At 42.5% G+C, this 16,120-nt stretch overlaps 1 protein-coding gene across 1 annotated transcript; it reads right to left on the bottom strand.

The window, feature by feature from the left end:
* Positions 1 to 876: 876 nt before the first annotated feature.
* Positions 877 to 5,075, bottom strand: LOC149274285 (small ribosomal subunit protein eS10-like). Its single transcript, XM_089505677.1, has 6 exons — positions 5,060 to 5,075; positions 4,280 to 4,429; positions 3,424 to 3,595; positions 1,331 to 1,411; positions 1,077 to 1,132; positions 877 to 937 (listed from the first exon to the last, which is right to left on the bottom strand). The coding sequence occupies exons 2-6, from the start codon at positions 4,427 to 4,429 to the stop codon at positions 893 to 895; spliced, it is 504 nt and encodes a 167-aa protein (XP_089361803.1). The 5' UTR covers positions 5,060 to 5,075; the 3' UTR covers positions 877 to 892.
* Positions 5,076 to 16,120: the final 11,045 nt, after the last annotated feature.

Genomic DNA, 16,120 nt, shown 5'->3' on the forward strand with positions numbered 1-16,120 from the left:
AGAAGAATGTTTTGGAATGGCCCAGCCAAAGCCCAGACCTGAATCCAATTGATCATCTGTGGGGTGATCTGAAGAGGGCTGTGCACGAGACTTGTAGAACTATTGGAAAGAAGAGTGGGCATATATTGCCACGTCAAGATGTGCCATGTTAATAGACTCCTACCCAAAAAGAGGGATTGCTGTAATAAAATCAAAAGGGGCTTCAACAAAGTATTAGTTTAAGGGTGTGCACACTTATGCAGCCAGGTTATTGTGCCCCTCATCAAAGATTTCAGTTTGTTTTGCATTTGAATTGTTCATGTTATAGGTCACATCAATGGTGGAAAAAGTTCTGACATGATTTATCTTTGTCTCATTCTATACCACCACAAGAGCCTGGCATCTAAACAGGGGTGTGTAGACTTTTTATATCCACTGTATATGTAACCATTTTAAGAGGGTTTTCTTTTTCACAAAACTGTATACCAGGAACTGTAAATTTAAACCTGAAGTATAAGTCGTGGGGAAAAAGACCCCATGAAACAAACTTCCACAATCTTTAAAACTGGCTGGTAGAAAAATACCAGCACTTTAAGCACAGTCTAGTTTTCAAAAATATTTGGTTTGATAGGGATACATTGAATTGGCCAACTGGAAAGACTGGTGCTTAACAGGTTAAACTTGACAAAAAATAAATGAATAGGTTAAGTCCTCAATTAATGCAGCGTCACAGGGTGTTCGGATGAGAGCATTTCTCTTTAAACTGTATAATAGAACGAAATAAGTGCATGGTATTTGTGGGAGTTGCTGCCTAGATTTGTTTTGGCGTAGGTTGGACTTTGAAGTAAAGTAACATCAGACTAGCAAATACGTATTTTTTTGTTTTATTATTCACAACAATAACTCATTTATGTCACTGGGGAGGCTGCTGTCCACGGCCACGGCCAAATCCTCCTCTCTGTGGGAGGGGAAAAAAAAAAAAAAAAAAATAGTCAATGTACTGCATGAGGCATACATCACATTAACTGAACATACTGCAGACAGATAACATGTTTGCATACAGTATTTTACATGTCAATGTATTAAATTGTACTTACAAACTGAAATTCCGTTGCTGCACCAGCTCCAGCTTCTGCCTTCTTATCAGCACCAGCTATGGAACATGTGTTTTTAAACAGAACTGTTGAACATTTCTCTTCACATCAATCTATCATTTATTTATAGATTAACATTAATCAGGGACTGCACTGTTGCGTGTAAATCCATTCCCATTCCCAGCCTCTCCCTGCCCTACACAATAGCTTTCCCATTACGACTTTACTACACTACTGAAAAATCAATAGAAACTTACGTTGAGCAGCACTGCGTCTGTATGTGTCTCTATCAGCCTCACCACCACGTGACAGCCGTGCTGGGCGCTCACCCTCTAATCCTGTGAAGGGTACAGAGCAATTTAGAAAGAAAGAGAAAACATAAGAATTTGAAAAAGCTTCAGTTGTCAACAGGATTTAAAAATGGACACATTTTCAGTTTTATTTGAAAGGAAACACCAACCATATGAAATTTAATGCTTGTGTTGGCTGCAAGGTCTCTTTACATTTTCATAGTGTTGCTTTTGCAAATAAGTGGTTGTGGAGGGCAGAAGACAAGCATGAGACCAAAGTGTTAACTTTGCAGCAAAGGTATATTAGCCTGGTGATGAGGGACTGCAATTAAAAGCCTAGAGAAACCATTCCTTTCCCAAGACAAGGAAACTTCTTGCACCCAGTGGTATTAGGAAGTTTGTCCATTACCTTAAAAAAAGTTAATAGGTGCAGATATGAGTTCAAACAATTTTGTTTCTTAAAAAGGTACATATGTCTTTTCTGTAAAGGAGAGTGACATGTACATGGGGTCTATCACTCAGTCCCACAGGCCACCTCCCACTAGAAAGCTTACAAACACAGCTGAGAGTCTCCCTGTGCAGAAGGGGAACCCTTTATCTAGATAAAACTAAATGTATATATTGATCCTTCTAACAAGTCACCTGTATCCCAGAGCCTGTCAGTCCACAGAGAGCAGCATTTGGTTAAAACAGTAATGTACGAGACTAAGGATCTACAAGGGAATGGTTTCTGGTTCACAAGCTCTTCATTTGACATCCTACTGCTAGCATATTAATCCGTGTTGAAAGTGTATTTGTTAGCAACTATGTAATCATGTCATCACGAATGCTACCGTGTTTCCCCGATAGTAAGACACCCCCGATAGTAAGACGTATCGGGAGTTTCAGAGGGGTCAGCTAATATAAGCCGTACCCCGAAAGTAAGACATATGTCTTACTTTCGGGGAAACACGGGGGATTTGCCTACGGCCTACGGCCGCATTAACGCAGGGCATAAGGGGCGCCTGCCCCTTAGGCCCGCCGCACCTGCGACCGGGTCCGCCACTCTAAGGGGCCGGGAAGTCCCCACCAAGGCCGGCCTTACGTGTCTGCGGCCGCACAGGATTTAAATTAAAACATCGGGGTTTTTTTTTTAACTTTATTTAACATCCTCCATGTTAAATAAAGTTAAAAAAAACTTTATTTAACATGGAGGATGTTAAATAAAGTTTTTTTAACTTTATTTAACATGGAGGATGTTAAATAAAGTTGAAAAAAAACCCCGATGTTTTTATTTAAACCCTGTGCGGCCGCAGACCCCTAAGGCCGGCCCCTTAGAGCAGGGCCGACCTTTGGGGTGTGCGACCGCACAGGGCGCCACACTCCAGGGGGTGCCAACCTGCGGCACCCGGCACCCCTCCAGAGACGGACAGTAATGTCCGCCGCTGGAGGAGCAGGCTCGCAAGGGAGCGGTATCGGAGGTCTTTAACAGACCTCCGGCTCCCTTGAGTGATTTTAAGCCGGGTTCAACCCGGCTTAAAATCACTCAAGGGAGCCGGAGGTCTGTTAATGACCTCCGATACCGCTCCCTTGTGATCTGCGCGGCAACAGCTGTTGTGCGCCGGGGTTTCTTGTCAGATCCCGGCGCACAACACTGAAGCCGCGCCCACCGCTGTCCGTGCCCTCTGACCCGGAAGGAGACAAGAACTGGCGAAGAGGAGGAAAAGAAGCTGAAAGAAGAAAGGAAAGGTAGGAAAGCATTAAATTCGAAAAAATTTTCCCAATATAAGACATACCCCGAAAGTAAGACATAGTGGGGCTTTTAGGGATAAAAAGAAAGTAAGACGCTGTCTTACTTTCGGGGAAACACGGTATTAAATATGGACTGTGTACATGAAGCAACCATGTCTCACCAACATTTTAAGATATATGTTCCTGTGATGTAGCAGGCTAAGATATAAAAATATTTCTTGCAGTTAGGTCATTACAGTACCCATTTTACATGAAACTCAATGGTGGTGTTTCAGACTTCAGTTCCCCTGAGAAACGTAAACAAACAAACATGCAAAGTGTTTACTCACCTTTAGGGCGGGGCCTGCCAGTTTCAGGGCGACTCCTTCTCAGAGTTGCAGGAACGATCTCTGGGGGCAAGTGCAGGAAATCACGCAGGTACTGTATACCTTCATTGGTCAGGTACCAATAGAAGTGTCGCCAGGCAAACTGTTCTTTTACATAGCCACGAGATTTAAGGGACTAGTTGGAAAAACAAGAGAGAAGGTTTGTAGGCTGTAAATATAGCTACAGTTTACAAGGAAAACCCCACTACCTGTGGTGATGTTTTCCCAGATAGATTTTTGGGGCTGTACAAAGATGTTAATTTACTAAAGGAAGAGCGCTCCAGTTTCAGCTACTTCATTGTTCATTATGGGCCAACATTGTGATGTCCAAGAAGGATGAGCTGTCCCTGTATAATGGCATCAAAGTAGTCATTCACAACAAGAAAGTGCCAATATAAAGCATTAACACTTTTGCTAGCTAGCGTTTTAGAGTAAGAGGTTATCTTACAGGTGTGCTGGCTGTGGTGGACCATATAATGCTTGTTTATGGATACAAGACATATTTAAGCAATTGTATGAGGCTGTATTACACACACACACTGTAAGCAGACAAGGAAAGCCCTCTTCTGTGCCAGTATGTTTTAATGCATGTTAACGTGTATATTGAGAATTGTAATGTTCGCTTTATCAATTCCAGTTGTAATAGAACTATGGAATCTGCTTTTGCTTTAAAAAGCAAATGGGATATGACATTATCTACACAAATAAAAGGAATAGCAGGATTGAGAAGCAAAAATACAATACTGCTGGAAAGAGGAAAAGGGCACAAAACCAGATAAATTGATGGAAATACTGAAATTCAAAAAAAAACATCCCATACCTGCATGGCCTTCATAACGTGAAGGTTGGGCACATTTTTGTCAGCCAACTCTGGATGCTTTGGCATATGAACATCCTTTTTGGCCACCATGACACCCTCCTTAAAGAGGAGCTCATAGATGGCAATACGGTCCTTCTTGGGCATCAACATCTGTTATAAAAAGTTTAAAGAAAATTATAAAACCACTCACACCAAACACATCTCAGGGTTTTTTTGTTTTTTTTACACGCACAGTACACAATTCCCAGTTTAAAATTCACATAGTCCAGAAGCCAGCACTATGGTTTGTAGACCGGTTAAAGATCACATACTGTAATACCACAAACCCCAAAACGCTGTGAATACTCGAGTAGCAGCCCCTGACGCAATCGCAATTATTCGTTAAAGCAAAAACCGTACCGTAGGATATATGCCCAGCAGTCACACGCCAAATATGTATAACAGTCAGCCGCTACAGTTCTTCGCTAAATATTAGACGACGGAAGACAATGTCACGTTGACCATTCGCACTGAACAGACTACCAAAACTCATTTTTAAAATGAATCCCCAAGCAGCACCTTCAGGGCAACTATACTAATGCCTTCGTAGACCAGCAACATAGGCGGCTGCGGCCTACGTCCGCTTCTTAAAACAATCTCAGCAAAGAAAGTTGCTACTCTACAATATATACTAAACAAATATGTCAACGTCTTTTCCAGCACACTTAATAAACCCAGAGGATCGGTGCTAGCAGGATGAGTTGGATTTTCAACAGATTACAGAACTCATTGATCCCTCACCTCAGCGGCTTCTTTGGCGGCCTGAGCAGGAAAGGAAGGAGTTTGCGCAGAGCAGCCGGATTTCCCTTCTAAGGCAAGGGCCCCGGAATAGTCGTCCTTGGTAGTGCCTGCGTGAAAAGAGAATGAATGACGTATTCTGTTTATTTCGAAAATATTTTTACTTTAATCATTAGTGTAGAGAATAGCAGCTCTGTAGATAACTATCCGTTCTAAAGAGTGACTAACCGGTTAGAGATCGAGGCTATTTTACACCTTCAACCCTAATTTCGTTCTAAAGAGTGACTAACCCTTTAGAGATCGGGGCTATTTTACACCTGTCTATTGTTAGTATACTCACAAAAACAACAATTAAAAACAAATTTTTTTATGTAATTTTGCTTAGTATCTTTTTTTCCACTGACTTCGTTCCACTGCTCAATTAATTTTTAGCAACATCCCCCGAGTGGTGTAATAAACCACATTCATAGGATTTTATTTTTTTCTATGTAAAACATTCTATTGCCGAGCAAAAAGAAAGGTTAATTTAGATTAATTCATCGTTTATCTTTCCCTAGAGTTAGATCTCTCAATGATGAAATGAATAAGTTCGATTTTCCAATACATTTAGATTAGGGATAGGTTGTTCGGAAATAATGCGTTATTAGCCTAGTGGACATTGAGGCAGCATTTAGGCCCTTGCCAATTAACCTAGTTTGCTTTCCTTCTTTAGGTTTTCAGTTCAAAGGTGAATTTTTTTTTGACAAATGCTTGCCTGTGGGTAGTTGTATTTCATGGTTTTATTTTGATGCATTTGCATCATTCATAGAATGGTCAGATAAAAGACTAGCGTACCGAAGGGGGGGGGGGGGGTCCGCTACCGGTTGTGTGCACAGCACCTCTCCAGAGACGGACAGTAATGTCCGCCGCTAGTGGAGCAAGCTCGGTTGGGGAGATCAAGGATCTACCTCCAACCGGCTTAAAATCAATCAAGGGAGCGGGAGGTCTGTTAATACAGACCTCCAATCCTGCTCCCTTGTGATGCGCGCGGCAACTGATGCCGTGCGTTGGGATTTGATGTCAGATCCCGGCGCACAGCACTGAAGCCACGCCCACCAGGGCCGGCCTTAGGGGTGTGCGACATGGTAGCAGGGGCGCCTGCCTGGGACTTAAAACATCGGGGGGTTTTTTTGTTTGTTTTTTTTTAAACTTTATTTAACATTCATGTTAAATAAAGTTTAAAAAAAAACGATGCTTTAGTCCCGGGCAGGGGCGTCGAGCGGTTACTCGTGCTGTTTTCAGCAACCGCTCGGCGCCCCTTACTCTCCGTGACTCCGTTGCGGTTCCGGCATCTCATGTTGAGTGCCGGACTATTCCGGCGCTCAACATGAAACGCCGGCACCGCGGCAGAGCGAGAAGACGGATGCCTCCTGCTCTCACCGCAGGACTCCGGCAACAAGGTAAGTGGCGGGGGTGTAGTTTGAAGGGGCAGAGGGGGGGTGTAGTTTGAAGGGGCAGAGGGGGGGGTATAGTTTGAAGGGGCAGGGGGGGGTGTAGTTTGAAGGGGCAGGGGGGTGTAGTTTGAAGGGGCAGGGGGGTGTAGTTTGAAGGGGCAGGGGGGGTAGTTTGAAGGGGCAGGGGGGGTAGTTTGAAGGGGCAGAGAGGGGGTGTAGTTTGAAGGGGCAGAGAGGGGGTGTAGTTTGAAGGGGCAGAGGGGGGGTGTAGTTTGAAGGGGCGGGGGGTGTAGTTTGAAGGGGCGGGGGGGTGTAGTTTGAAGGGGCGGGGGGGTGTAGTTTGAAGGGGCATGGGGGGTGTAGTTTGAAGGGGCATGGGGGGGTGTAGTTTGAAGGGGCATAGGGGGGTGTAGTTTGAAGGGGCAGAGGGGGGGTAGTTTGAAGGGGCAGAGAGGGGGGTTAGTTTGAAGGGGTAGTGAGGGGGGGCGCCAGAGGAGTAGTCCGCACAGGGTGCCACAACGCCTAAGGCCGTCTTTACTGCACCAGAAGGAGAGGACATAGAAGAGGAAGAAGGAAGAGGAGGTGACAGAGACAGAGAAAAGGTAGGAAAACATTCTGTGAGAGTGAATTAGTAAGTGTGTGAGAGTGATGGGTGTTAAGCTGTAGTGTGTGTGTGTGATAGCATGGATGTGTAAGTGTGTGTGGGGGGGATAGCATGGCATAGGGAGACTGTAATCATATTCCTATCATGCTCAGGTTCCAGCATGTACTGGCTGCCTGGGCATGATAGGAGTGAGATTGCTGGTAGCAATTATATATTTTTTTCTTCAATTTTGGTTATTAAAAGTAAGTAACACACCAAAATTGGGCAAAAAAATTCGCTAACAATATTAATTTATATATATATATATGATTGCTAACAGCAATCCCACTCCTATCATGCCCAAGCAACCAGTGTGATTGCTGTTAATTATATGTAATATATTGTTGTTGATTTTTTTGTCTAATTTTGGTTTTACTTTTAATAAAAGTGTTTTTTTTGTTTTTAAATGTGTGGGGGGGGGTCATTTTTGGTTTCAGTCAACTGAATGCTAAATTTTCAGGTCCAGAATTTTCATTTTGGTGCATCCCTATATAGATATATATAGTGTATATATAGTATATATATATATATATAGTATATATATATACATATATAGTGTGTGTGTGTGTGTGTGTGTATATATATATATATATATATATATATATATATATATATATATATATATATATATATATATATATATATATATATATATATATATATAGTGTGTATATATATAGATACTAGGCCAGACACTAAAGTGGTAGGCCTACACCACATCAATGTTTGGCTTAGTATATAGTGATTGGGGTTATGCTGCATTATTGTCAATGTCTGGCTTGTACCATGGTCAATGTGTGCCTCTCTATATAGTGATAGGTGTTATGCTGTACCACCGTCAGTGCGTTCCTCAGTATATAGTGATAGATGTTCTGCTGTACCACTGTCAGTGTTTGCCTCAGTATATAGTGATAGGTGTTATGTTGTACCACCGTCAATGTCTGCCTCAGTATATAATGATAGCAGTTATGCTGTACCACCGTCAATGTTTGCCTCAGTATATAATGATAGCAGTTATGCTGTAACACCGTCAATGTCTGCCTCAGTATATAGTGATAGGTGTTATGTTGTACCACCATCAATGTCTGCCTCAGTATATAGTGATAGGTGTAATGTTGTACCACCTTCAATGTCTGCCTTAGTAAATAATGATAACAGTTATGCTGTACCCGTCAAAGTTTGCCTAACGATAGAAGCTATGCAGTTTTAAAGTGTGTGTGTGGGTGTCCCACGTACAGGATCCGCCCCAGGTGCCAAATACTCTAGGTACGCCCCTGCACACAACAGTTTTTCCCAATTTTTTTTTTTATACTTTATGCGGCCTGGAGCCTCCGCTCGTGATCCGCTCATAATTTACTTATGCAGTGAGAACATTACAGTAAGTAATACTGTTGTGTAACTAATACTACATTATCACACTATAATGTAGTGTTATTAACCATGAGCGAGCTGTACCAAAAATCTAGAATAACAATTTAAATGTAACGTTTGCAGAAGCATATTGTGCGCACAAAATTTTGGCTCTGGGAAAATTTTTGCACAAGAGAAATTTTCTGCGCACACCACCTAAGAAAAATTAGAGGGAACATTGATTTAGATGTATAGGGTTTAGATCGCATAGAGATAAGATGGATACAGTTTATAATTGGTGTGGTTTTAAAAGCTAAACAAAGTGAGAGTAAATAGCTTTCAGTTATTACTTGGGTTACTAAACTGTGTTTAGAGTTAGGGTTACAAAACAAGTTAAGGAGGATTCCAATGTGTGGGTTTTTTTCTTTAAAAAAAATTACAGCAATTTCACAGGACAAATTAATTGACGATGCTGTGGATTTTTTTCTGATGCTGCAGGGGCATTGTTATATTTTGGAAAGGTAAATTGGCCCCAAGAATGGTTTGAAGCTGGATGAAATAAAAATATGATCTTGCTAAAATTGTTTCCTATAGTGGTTCCTTTAAAATTTTGGGGACACTTGTGGGATAATAAAATATTATTATTATTATTAAAATGCGACAAAAGGACTGCCCACTGATATAGGTAGGTGGTGTCGTGGGCATTCCTGCCAACGTCAGTGGGCGTTCCAGCTGACATAATGGGAAACACCCTCATTTAAAAAGGGATATGGGTGCCAAACCGGATAAGCAGCGTTTCTACCACAGTTCACCAGGCAAAACCCGGAGAGTTCCCAGGTATGGTTATTAATACATAAAAGGCTAAATCCTTGTTATTAATTTTTTGAGGTGTCTGGTTTATTTATCAAACTTACACTAGTATTGACCACGCTCAAGCCTCCCCAAACGTCAATGTAACGCTCCTCTGGGTGCCACAACATGGAAGAACTCACTTCAAGTCCAGGCTTGGAGCTCACCAAATCAAACAAGCGGGTGCACATCTGGGAAAAGCTGAAATGAATGCAACAGTCAGACAACAGTGACAAAGGCTTCTGCTGGATCCGACCTCATGCTTTACACGTTTTCCGCCAAGGCAGTCTGATTTGCGGGTAAAGTAACAACCCTTTAAATACTCAAGTTTAATCAAGGACGGAAGTTTTTCCTCACTGACTGTTGCATTAATTTCCGCTTTTCCCGGGTCTGGTTTATTTATGTCTAATAACATATGGCTGAAAGCTAAACATGTCCCAGGTAAGAAGAATGTTATCGCTGACGCGCTGTCAAGCTTTGATTTCGAGCTTTTCAGAATGCTGGTACCTAAAGGGGAGAGAGAAAGGTTGGCGGTTCAACAGAGCTTTTGTGAATTGACTTAATCCAGGTAAGTTTATTAATTGCTAGATCTCTGTCTACTTAGGAAGCCTACAGGAAAGCATGGTAGTTGTGGTCATGCTTTACAAATAGTAAGGATGTTGATGAGCTTAATGCCAACATTGAGATGGCTTGAAAATTTGTTTTGGATTTAATGAGAAAAGGTTTTTCACAGTGTCTTTTTTTTTTTTTTTTTGATTGCCCAGTAAGTAATATATGTTTAAGGATTTTTTAATTACACAAACTTTAAAAAGGTTATGGTTTTATTTAGCATACTCAGGAGACGAGGAGACCTATCTGTTATGATTTACCACAAGAGCTAGGTTTTAGAATGTTAGAATAAATATGAAGATTATTTGTTAAAAACAGCTTTTGATACAGCTTTTTTTTTGGTGCAATCCGGTCTAGTGGCTCTAGGGGTTGGAGCACAGCGCAGAGAGACCAGATAAAGTGCAATGATTTGGTGAGGTAGGACCCTGGATGGCGGAGTGAGCCAGGCCAAACAGGAACCAGAAAGTCAGAGAACCAACCGGGTAAAACAGGTAATCAGGATAAGCCGAATCAGAATCCAGAGACGAGGTCAACAAGCCGAATCAATACCAGAAGAGCACGGATCAGGAGCCAAATCAGAGAGACAGGAACGAGGTCAACAAGCCGAGTCAAAATGGAGCAGTCAGTCTCAATCAAATGCACAAGCAAGTAGCAAAATACACCAACCAAGGGTGACCCAGAAGAGGAAGTCCAGGTTTAAATAGGGAGAGGAGGAGGCGTGTCCTGCATGAAGAGGTCACCCGAGGTTATAAGAGCACGTTACAGATGTAACTTGCAATAATACATTTTGACCACACGGTGGTGCTATGCCACCTGTTTGCTGCGGGGTCGGCCATGCGGTGAAGACGCAGACCGGGTAGCAGTGGTACTCGCTGCCCGGTAAGCCACCTGAGGAAGCGGCCACGGAGCGGGACCGGAGAGGCAGCTAAGTCTTTACATAAAGTAGCAGGTGCAAACCAGGGTATAGTGCAACACCAAAGGTTTTATTCCACAGTGCAATAATAAAAGGCAAAAACAGTACCGTACAGCAATCTGTGGTCTGGGATAGAGAGACTCAGTAAAGTCCCTTAAGCAACCCAAGGTCAAAGTCTATCGAATCCAAAAAACAAGTATCCAGCAAGGAGGTATGGGAATACAGGAAGGGACTTGAACAATCAAGCAATGATGGATCATTGCTGGAGGTTTGCCAAAGCCCTCCTCCTCTCCCAGCCCTCCTCCTACACCCATAGTCAATGGTGCTCTGTCCATCACCACTTGTCCCGCGCCTGGTCTGCCCTCCTGTGTCATGGGACCACAAAACACGCCCCCTCCCCCGCCATCACTCCTTTCCCGGTACGCGCCCTGCATTGCAAGTGCCGCAACAGAGGTCGGGGATGTGACCTGGACATCTTTGCTGCGGTCCGCGGATAAAGATGCCGGTGTCGGTGGAGTCTTCGCCGGGTGAAGATACCTGCGAACAACAGGGAACTGAGGTAGGTACCTGACAGGGGGAAGCATATGTCCTTTTAGAACTACAGAGGCAATTATGACATTGTGTCCCAATATTACAGGAAATTGGTTAATGCATTGATCTGGTCTGCCTTTAACCAATTTTCAAGTTAGACGCATTCTGAAAAACTGTTTATTGGCTCTTGGTTAAGAGAATTATTGGCAAAGAGAATTATTCAACTCATTCTTTCAGAATCGGTGCAGCAATGGAAGCTGTCTGATAAGGTTTAGAGAAATCAAATTTTAAAAGAATTGGGAGAGGGCAGTCCTAGCAGTTTAAGATTTCTGTAAGACCTAACCTACTGTAGACGCTAATGATTTTTTCTTTTAGATCGACATCCGAAAATTGGATTGTTGGATATACATTTATTTACTGGGCTCAGAGGATGGAAATAAGAAGATTTGGAGAAAACCTCGGGTTTTAAAATTAAGTTAAGATATGTTGGTTAAGAATCCAGGGGCAGGGTTTTTGTAAAATGTAAAGTATTGTTTTTGAATATGCAAATGTTTTTCTGTGGCCTAATGTAATTATTATCCATTGTGCTAGTAATGACTTTTCAGCGAAGCTGTAACCATATGGCCTGTATGTGATATTTCGCGCATGTGTGCCGGCCATTTTGATTACTGGCAATAGCATTACAATGAGTTGTGCTAAGCATTTTTGTTATTGGCAGTGGCCATTTTGGGCATGGATGTTAAATCTTCAATTACCAGAGACCAGGCCAGGATCAAAATTAAGGTGGATTTGGGGAAACTCTAGCCTTCCTTGCTGCCCAATGCACGTAGGAATGATCCAGGCACTGTATCACGACCTGGAAAGAAAAAAAACTCAAATGAAGTTCCGCTGGGCCAACAGCATCCTGAACAAATAACCCCACAAAAATACATTTTACCTCCCAAGGCGAGGTTGCACGTATCAACCGGAACATAGACAATTCCCATCTTCCTATTTTTCAGATAGCATCCTGACCAAAACCCCATTCTCCCCGAGCAGCTTCTGTAGCAGCTCCAACACAGAATGAGTGCCATAATCTCAAACTGGCAAACTCACCCTCTACAGTGCTTTTCAGAAAACAGCTAAAAACTGAAATCTTGACATAGATGTCCCATCACAGTTTACTAGCAATAAATTACATTCTGCTGGGTGAATGGCCAAATACTCCAGAACACTGGATTTTGGGCAAACCTTACTGTTGGGCAGCACATGCAGACAGACCTGGAACCCTTTACCCTCCAGCTCAGTCTTAGACTGATGGATCCAAATTAATACAGAATCATCAACACACACATCATTTACTAACACCACGACTTGTACCTTTCTATTTGGGCTGAATAATTCACTAATCTGAAATGCTTTTAAAAGGCTAACATTAAAGTTGCCTTAAACTAAATAAAAAAATGGAAACACACACACCTCAACAATGCTCGACAACAAAGAAAAAGAGACACAGGATGGTGTCTGTCCACCGACCGTGCCCTCCCTCTGATAACTTCCTTTAAGCTTGTTTGACCAAGGGGCCTGAAACTTGAACTATAGAGACAAAGCAGGTAATACCTGACTTATGCAAGAATATAGGACATCCAGCTAGGAGTGAAGTTCTTGATTTCATTTTGGCCTGTCGGATCTGTGCCTCTACTCTTTATCACCTAAAACAAAGACTCCTGCAGCCCCTCCCGGTTCGTGAACGCCCCTGGTCCTATTTAGCCATGGACCTTATTGTAGACCCTTTAACCGCTATACTACCATTGTTGACCGGTTCTCAAAGATGGCTCGTTTTGTTCTTCCCCTTAAGCTTCCCCCTGCTCGGGATCTTCATCAAAGGAAGTGGTTTGTCTGCATTGAAAACATGTCATCTTCTACTGTGTATATACCCCAGAATAATGGTGCAACAGAACACACTAACCAGAGTCAGGATAACTGGGCAGACCTGCTGAAAAATGTGTCAGAAACAGTACAAGAGTTCCAGGATCTCGGCATGCTAATGTGTTTACGGCCTTCGTCCTAATGAATCACATCAGACTGTGCTGAGACTGGCATTAGAGGATCACTTATGGCACCTAAACACTCTGTGGCCCCGAATGCAGTGCAAAGATCACAGGTGGCCAGCTCCCTCTTTCTGGCCTAGTGACAAAGTATGCCTTTCCAGGCTCCATCTTTAGTTGAAAGTCCCATCCATGAAACTCACCCCTAAGTTTATTGGCCATTGTCGTATTACACAATGGATAAATCCAGTAGCCTATGAACTTTCCCTGCCCCTCTGCCCCGCCTCCTGCAAAATTTTCTATTTAACCACTGGGCTTTAATTTCCACTTCACCCTTGGTTGGTGTAACTTGTTGGTATTTTTGCATATCCAGTATTGTCCTAATACTTTAATGAGTGATAGGATAGTAAATACAAGCTTCCGGGACACTGTGGTGGTTTCTTCATGTATGGTGAAGCAGAACAATGCCCAAGACTGGGCGTATATCCATAATTCAACTATAGTTTAGGTGACAAACATATGCGTATGTTATAGCTGCTATACACTACACCAAGCACACACGACAAATCCACAACATTATTGTTAGCTGTGACGCTGATAAGGCATTCGACAGGATTTCATGGGACTACCTCACCTGTTTCTTTAAATACCATAATTTTAGGTTGCCGTTCTTAAATCTGTTTCAGGCCTTCTATAAGTCCCCTGTAGCACAAATGACAGTGAATGGCCTAAACTCGGGGGTTCTTCCCTCTAGGGAGGGGAACTATGCCAGGTTGCCCCCTGTCACTGTTGTATCAAAGGTTCCACCGCCAGGTTGAAGAACATCTTGTGGAATCCCCTGTGCCCATAGCGGGTATTAGAATTGGCAAGGTGGAACTTAAAACTGTGGTTTTTGCAGATGGTTTTCTTTATTTTTGTCCAACCCTAAACGAGCTATCCCACATCTCGTGTCTATACTAGATTTGTTCCACAAGGCCTCGGACTTCCTAATTAATCCTCATAAGATGGAAGCCTTGCCCATTTAACATCAAGCTATGAAAGGTTTGGGAGTCTCCAGATCCTGGCCAACTTATATTTCCTATATAAAATGAACTTTTCTCCGATACACTCTCGTATGGAATAGGATTTACAATCCTGGTGCAAACTCCCGCTTTTCCTCACAGGTCAATGCTATTTATATAAAATCGTGACATTCCCTCTCATACTCTATACTCTTTAAAAACTTCTCCATAATTTTCTGTGGCAGAACAAGACACATAGGATATCCCTTTTTAAACTTCAGCAACCAGTTGCCCAGGGTGGCCTTAACCTCCCAAATCCTCTAGATTACAATTTGGCAGCAAATTATAAAATAGCACATGCTGTGCCTGCCCCCTCCAGGTTACGCCTGACCTACATCTGGCCTCTTTTGTACACCTCGCTGACCGGCCTGGCCCTATAAAGGATAATCGTTTGCTGTACCATACGGCCAAAGCCTGGGTAAACCCAGGGCCTTAACCCAAACCTTTCTTTATTTTTACATTTAACACGTAATCCTTTTTTTCAGAACGGTAAAGTCGGTGGTTTATTCTTGCTCTTGGGGGGGGGACTCCTGGTTAATTTTCTGACCCAAAAGAATAAAACAGCAATATCCTATGATGGCTTCCTGGTCATTCCCATTCATGGTTTACATCATCTTCAGATCTACAGGTGTGTGTCCAAGGTCATCTCACACTTTACATCTACCAATACAAATAGTAGATTGGATGCGCAGACTCTTCTAACACACACCAGACCTACTTCTATATCCCTACCATACAGTTTCATACGTCCACTTATTGAGTGTGAGACAACGGACCGAGGGTACCTCACAGCGTCTCCAAGTCTCCAGCTGAAATTGTTACACAGGGTGCATCTCCCTCCGAAACTTTGTAAATAGGCCTCACAAAGGATTCTACTTGCCCTAAATGTCACTATCCAGATGCTGACTTAATGCATGGTTTATGGTCCTGCCCTCAGATTCAAAACTTTTGGGAGGCTATACATACATGTTACCACATCACTAAAACGCCCCCCTTACTATGACTCCTGAATGGGCCTTATGTGGGATTTACTCTCACAGATACACGTCATTTATCCGCCAAAGAGAGGTCCCTTCTGATAACTATGGCTGCGGTGGGGAAAAAGGCAATTCTTTCCCAATGGATCTAGCCTCATCCACCCACCCTAGCCATGTCCCTGACGAGACTTAGTTACGTTTTCCAGATGTAGTGGACGGAGTCTTCTCTGCATAAGGAAGCCATCTTTTTACTAGATGTCCTCATGCATTCACACTTTAGATACATCCACCCACTGTTCTCTACTTCGCATGTTTCAACACACTGGCTGGTTTTCTCGTAGGGTACCACAAGGCAATCATCCCTTACTGGGTTTGGAGTAGTTCCTGGGGTTGCTCTTCCAGCTTGTTCTAAACATAGAGAGTCCATTGTTACCTTTTATGATTGCTGGTTTCTTTTTTTTTTTTTTTTTTTCAAAGTACAAATTATAATTATAAAAAATAAATATACAAACATACATATTTAGACATATAGGGGGGTTTACATGGTTTTAGACAAGCAAGTACAGATATGTAAGTATAACTTTCTCTATCATAGTCTCTCATAACTCTTATTGGTTGTCTAATTCTACTTGTGGAGAGATCTTAGATAGATCTATCTTATCGGCTGTATT

This window comes from Sceloporus occidentalis, unplaced genomic scaffold (assembly GCF_023333645.1).
Source record: "Sceloporus occidentalis isolate IW3139 unplaced genomic scaffold, rSceOcc1.0.p SCAF_339, whole genome shotgun sequence".
Classification (NCBI taxonomy): domain Eukaryota; kingdom Metazoa; phylum Chordata; class Lepidosauria; order Squamata; family Phrynosomatidae; genus Sceloporus; species Sceloporus occidentalis.

Coding starts and splice junctions, on each gene's coding strand:
- LOC149274285 (XM_089505677.1), bottom strand. CDS start 4,429: ATGTTGATGCCCAAGAAGGACCGTATTGCCATCTATGAGCTCCTCTTT. Junction 1,412..3,423: donor TGGCAGGCCCCGCCCTAAAG/GTGAGTAAACAC, acceptor TACCCTTCACAG/GATTAGAGGGTGAGCGCCCA. Junction 938..1,076: donor CAGCAACGGAATTTCAGTTT/GTAAGTACAATT, acceptor CCCCTCCCACAG/AGAGGAGGATTTGGCCGTGG.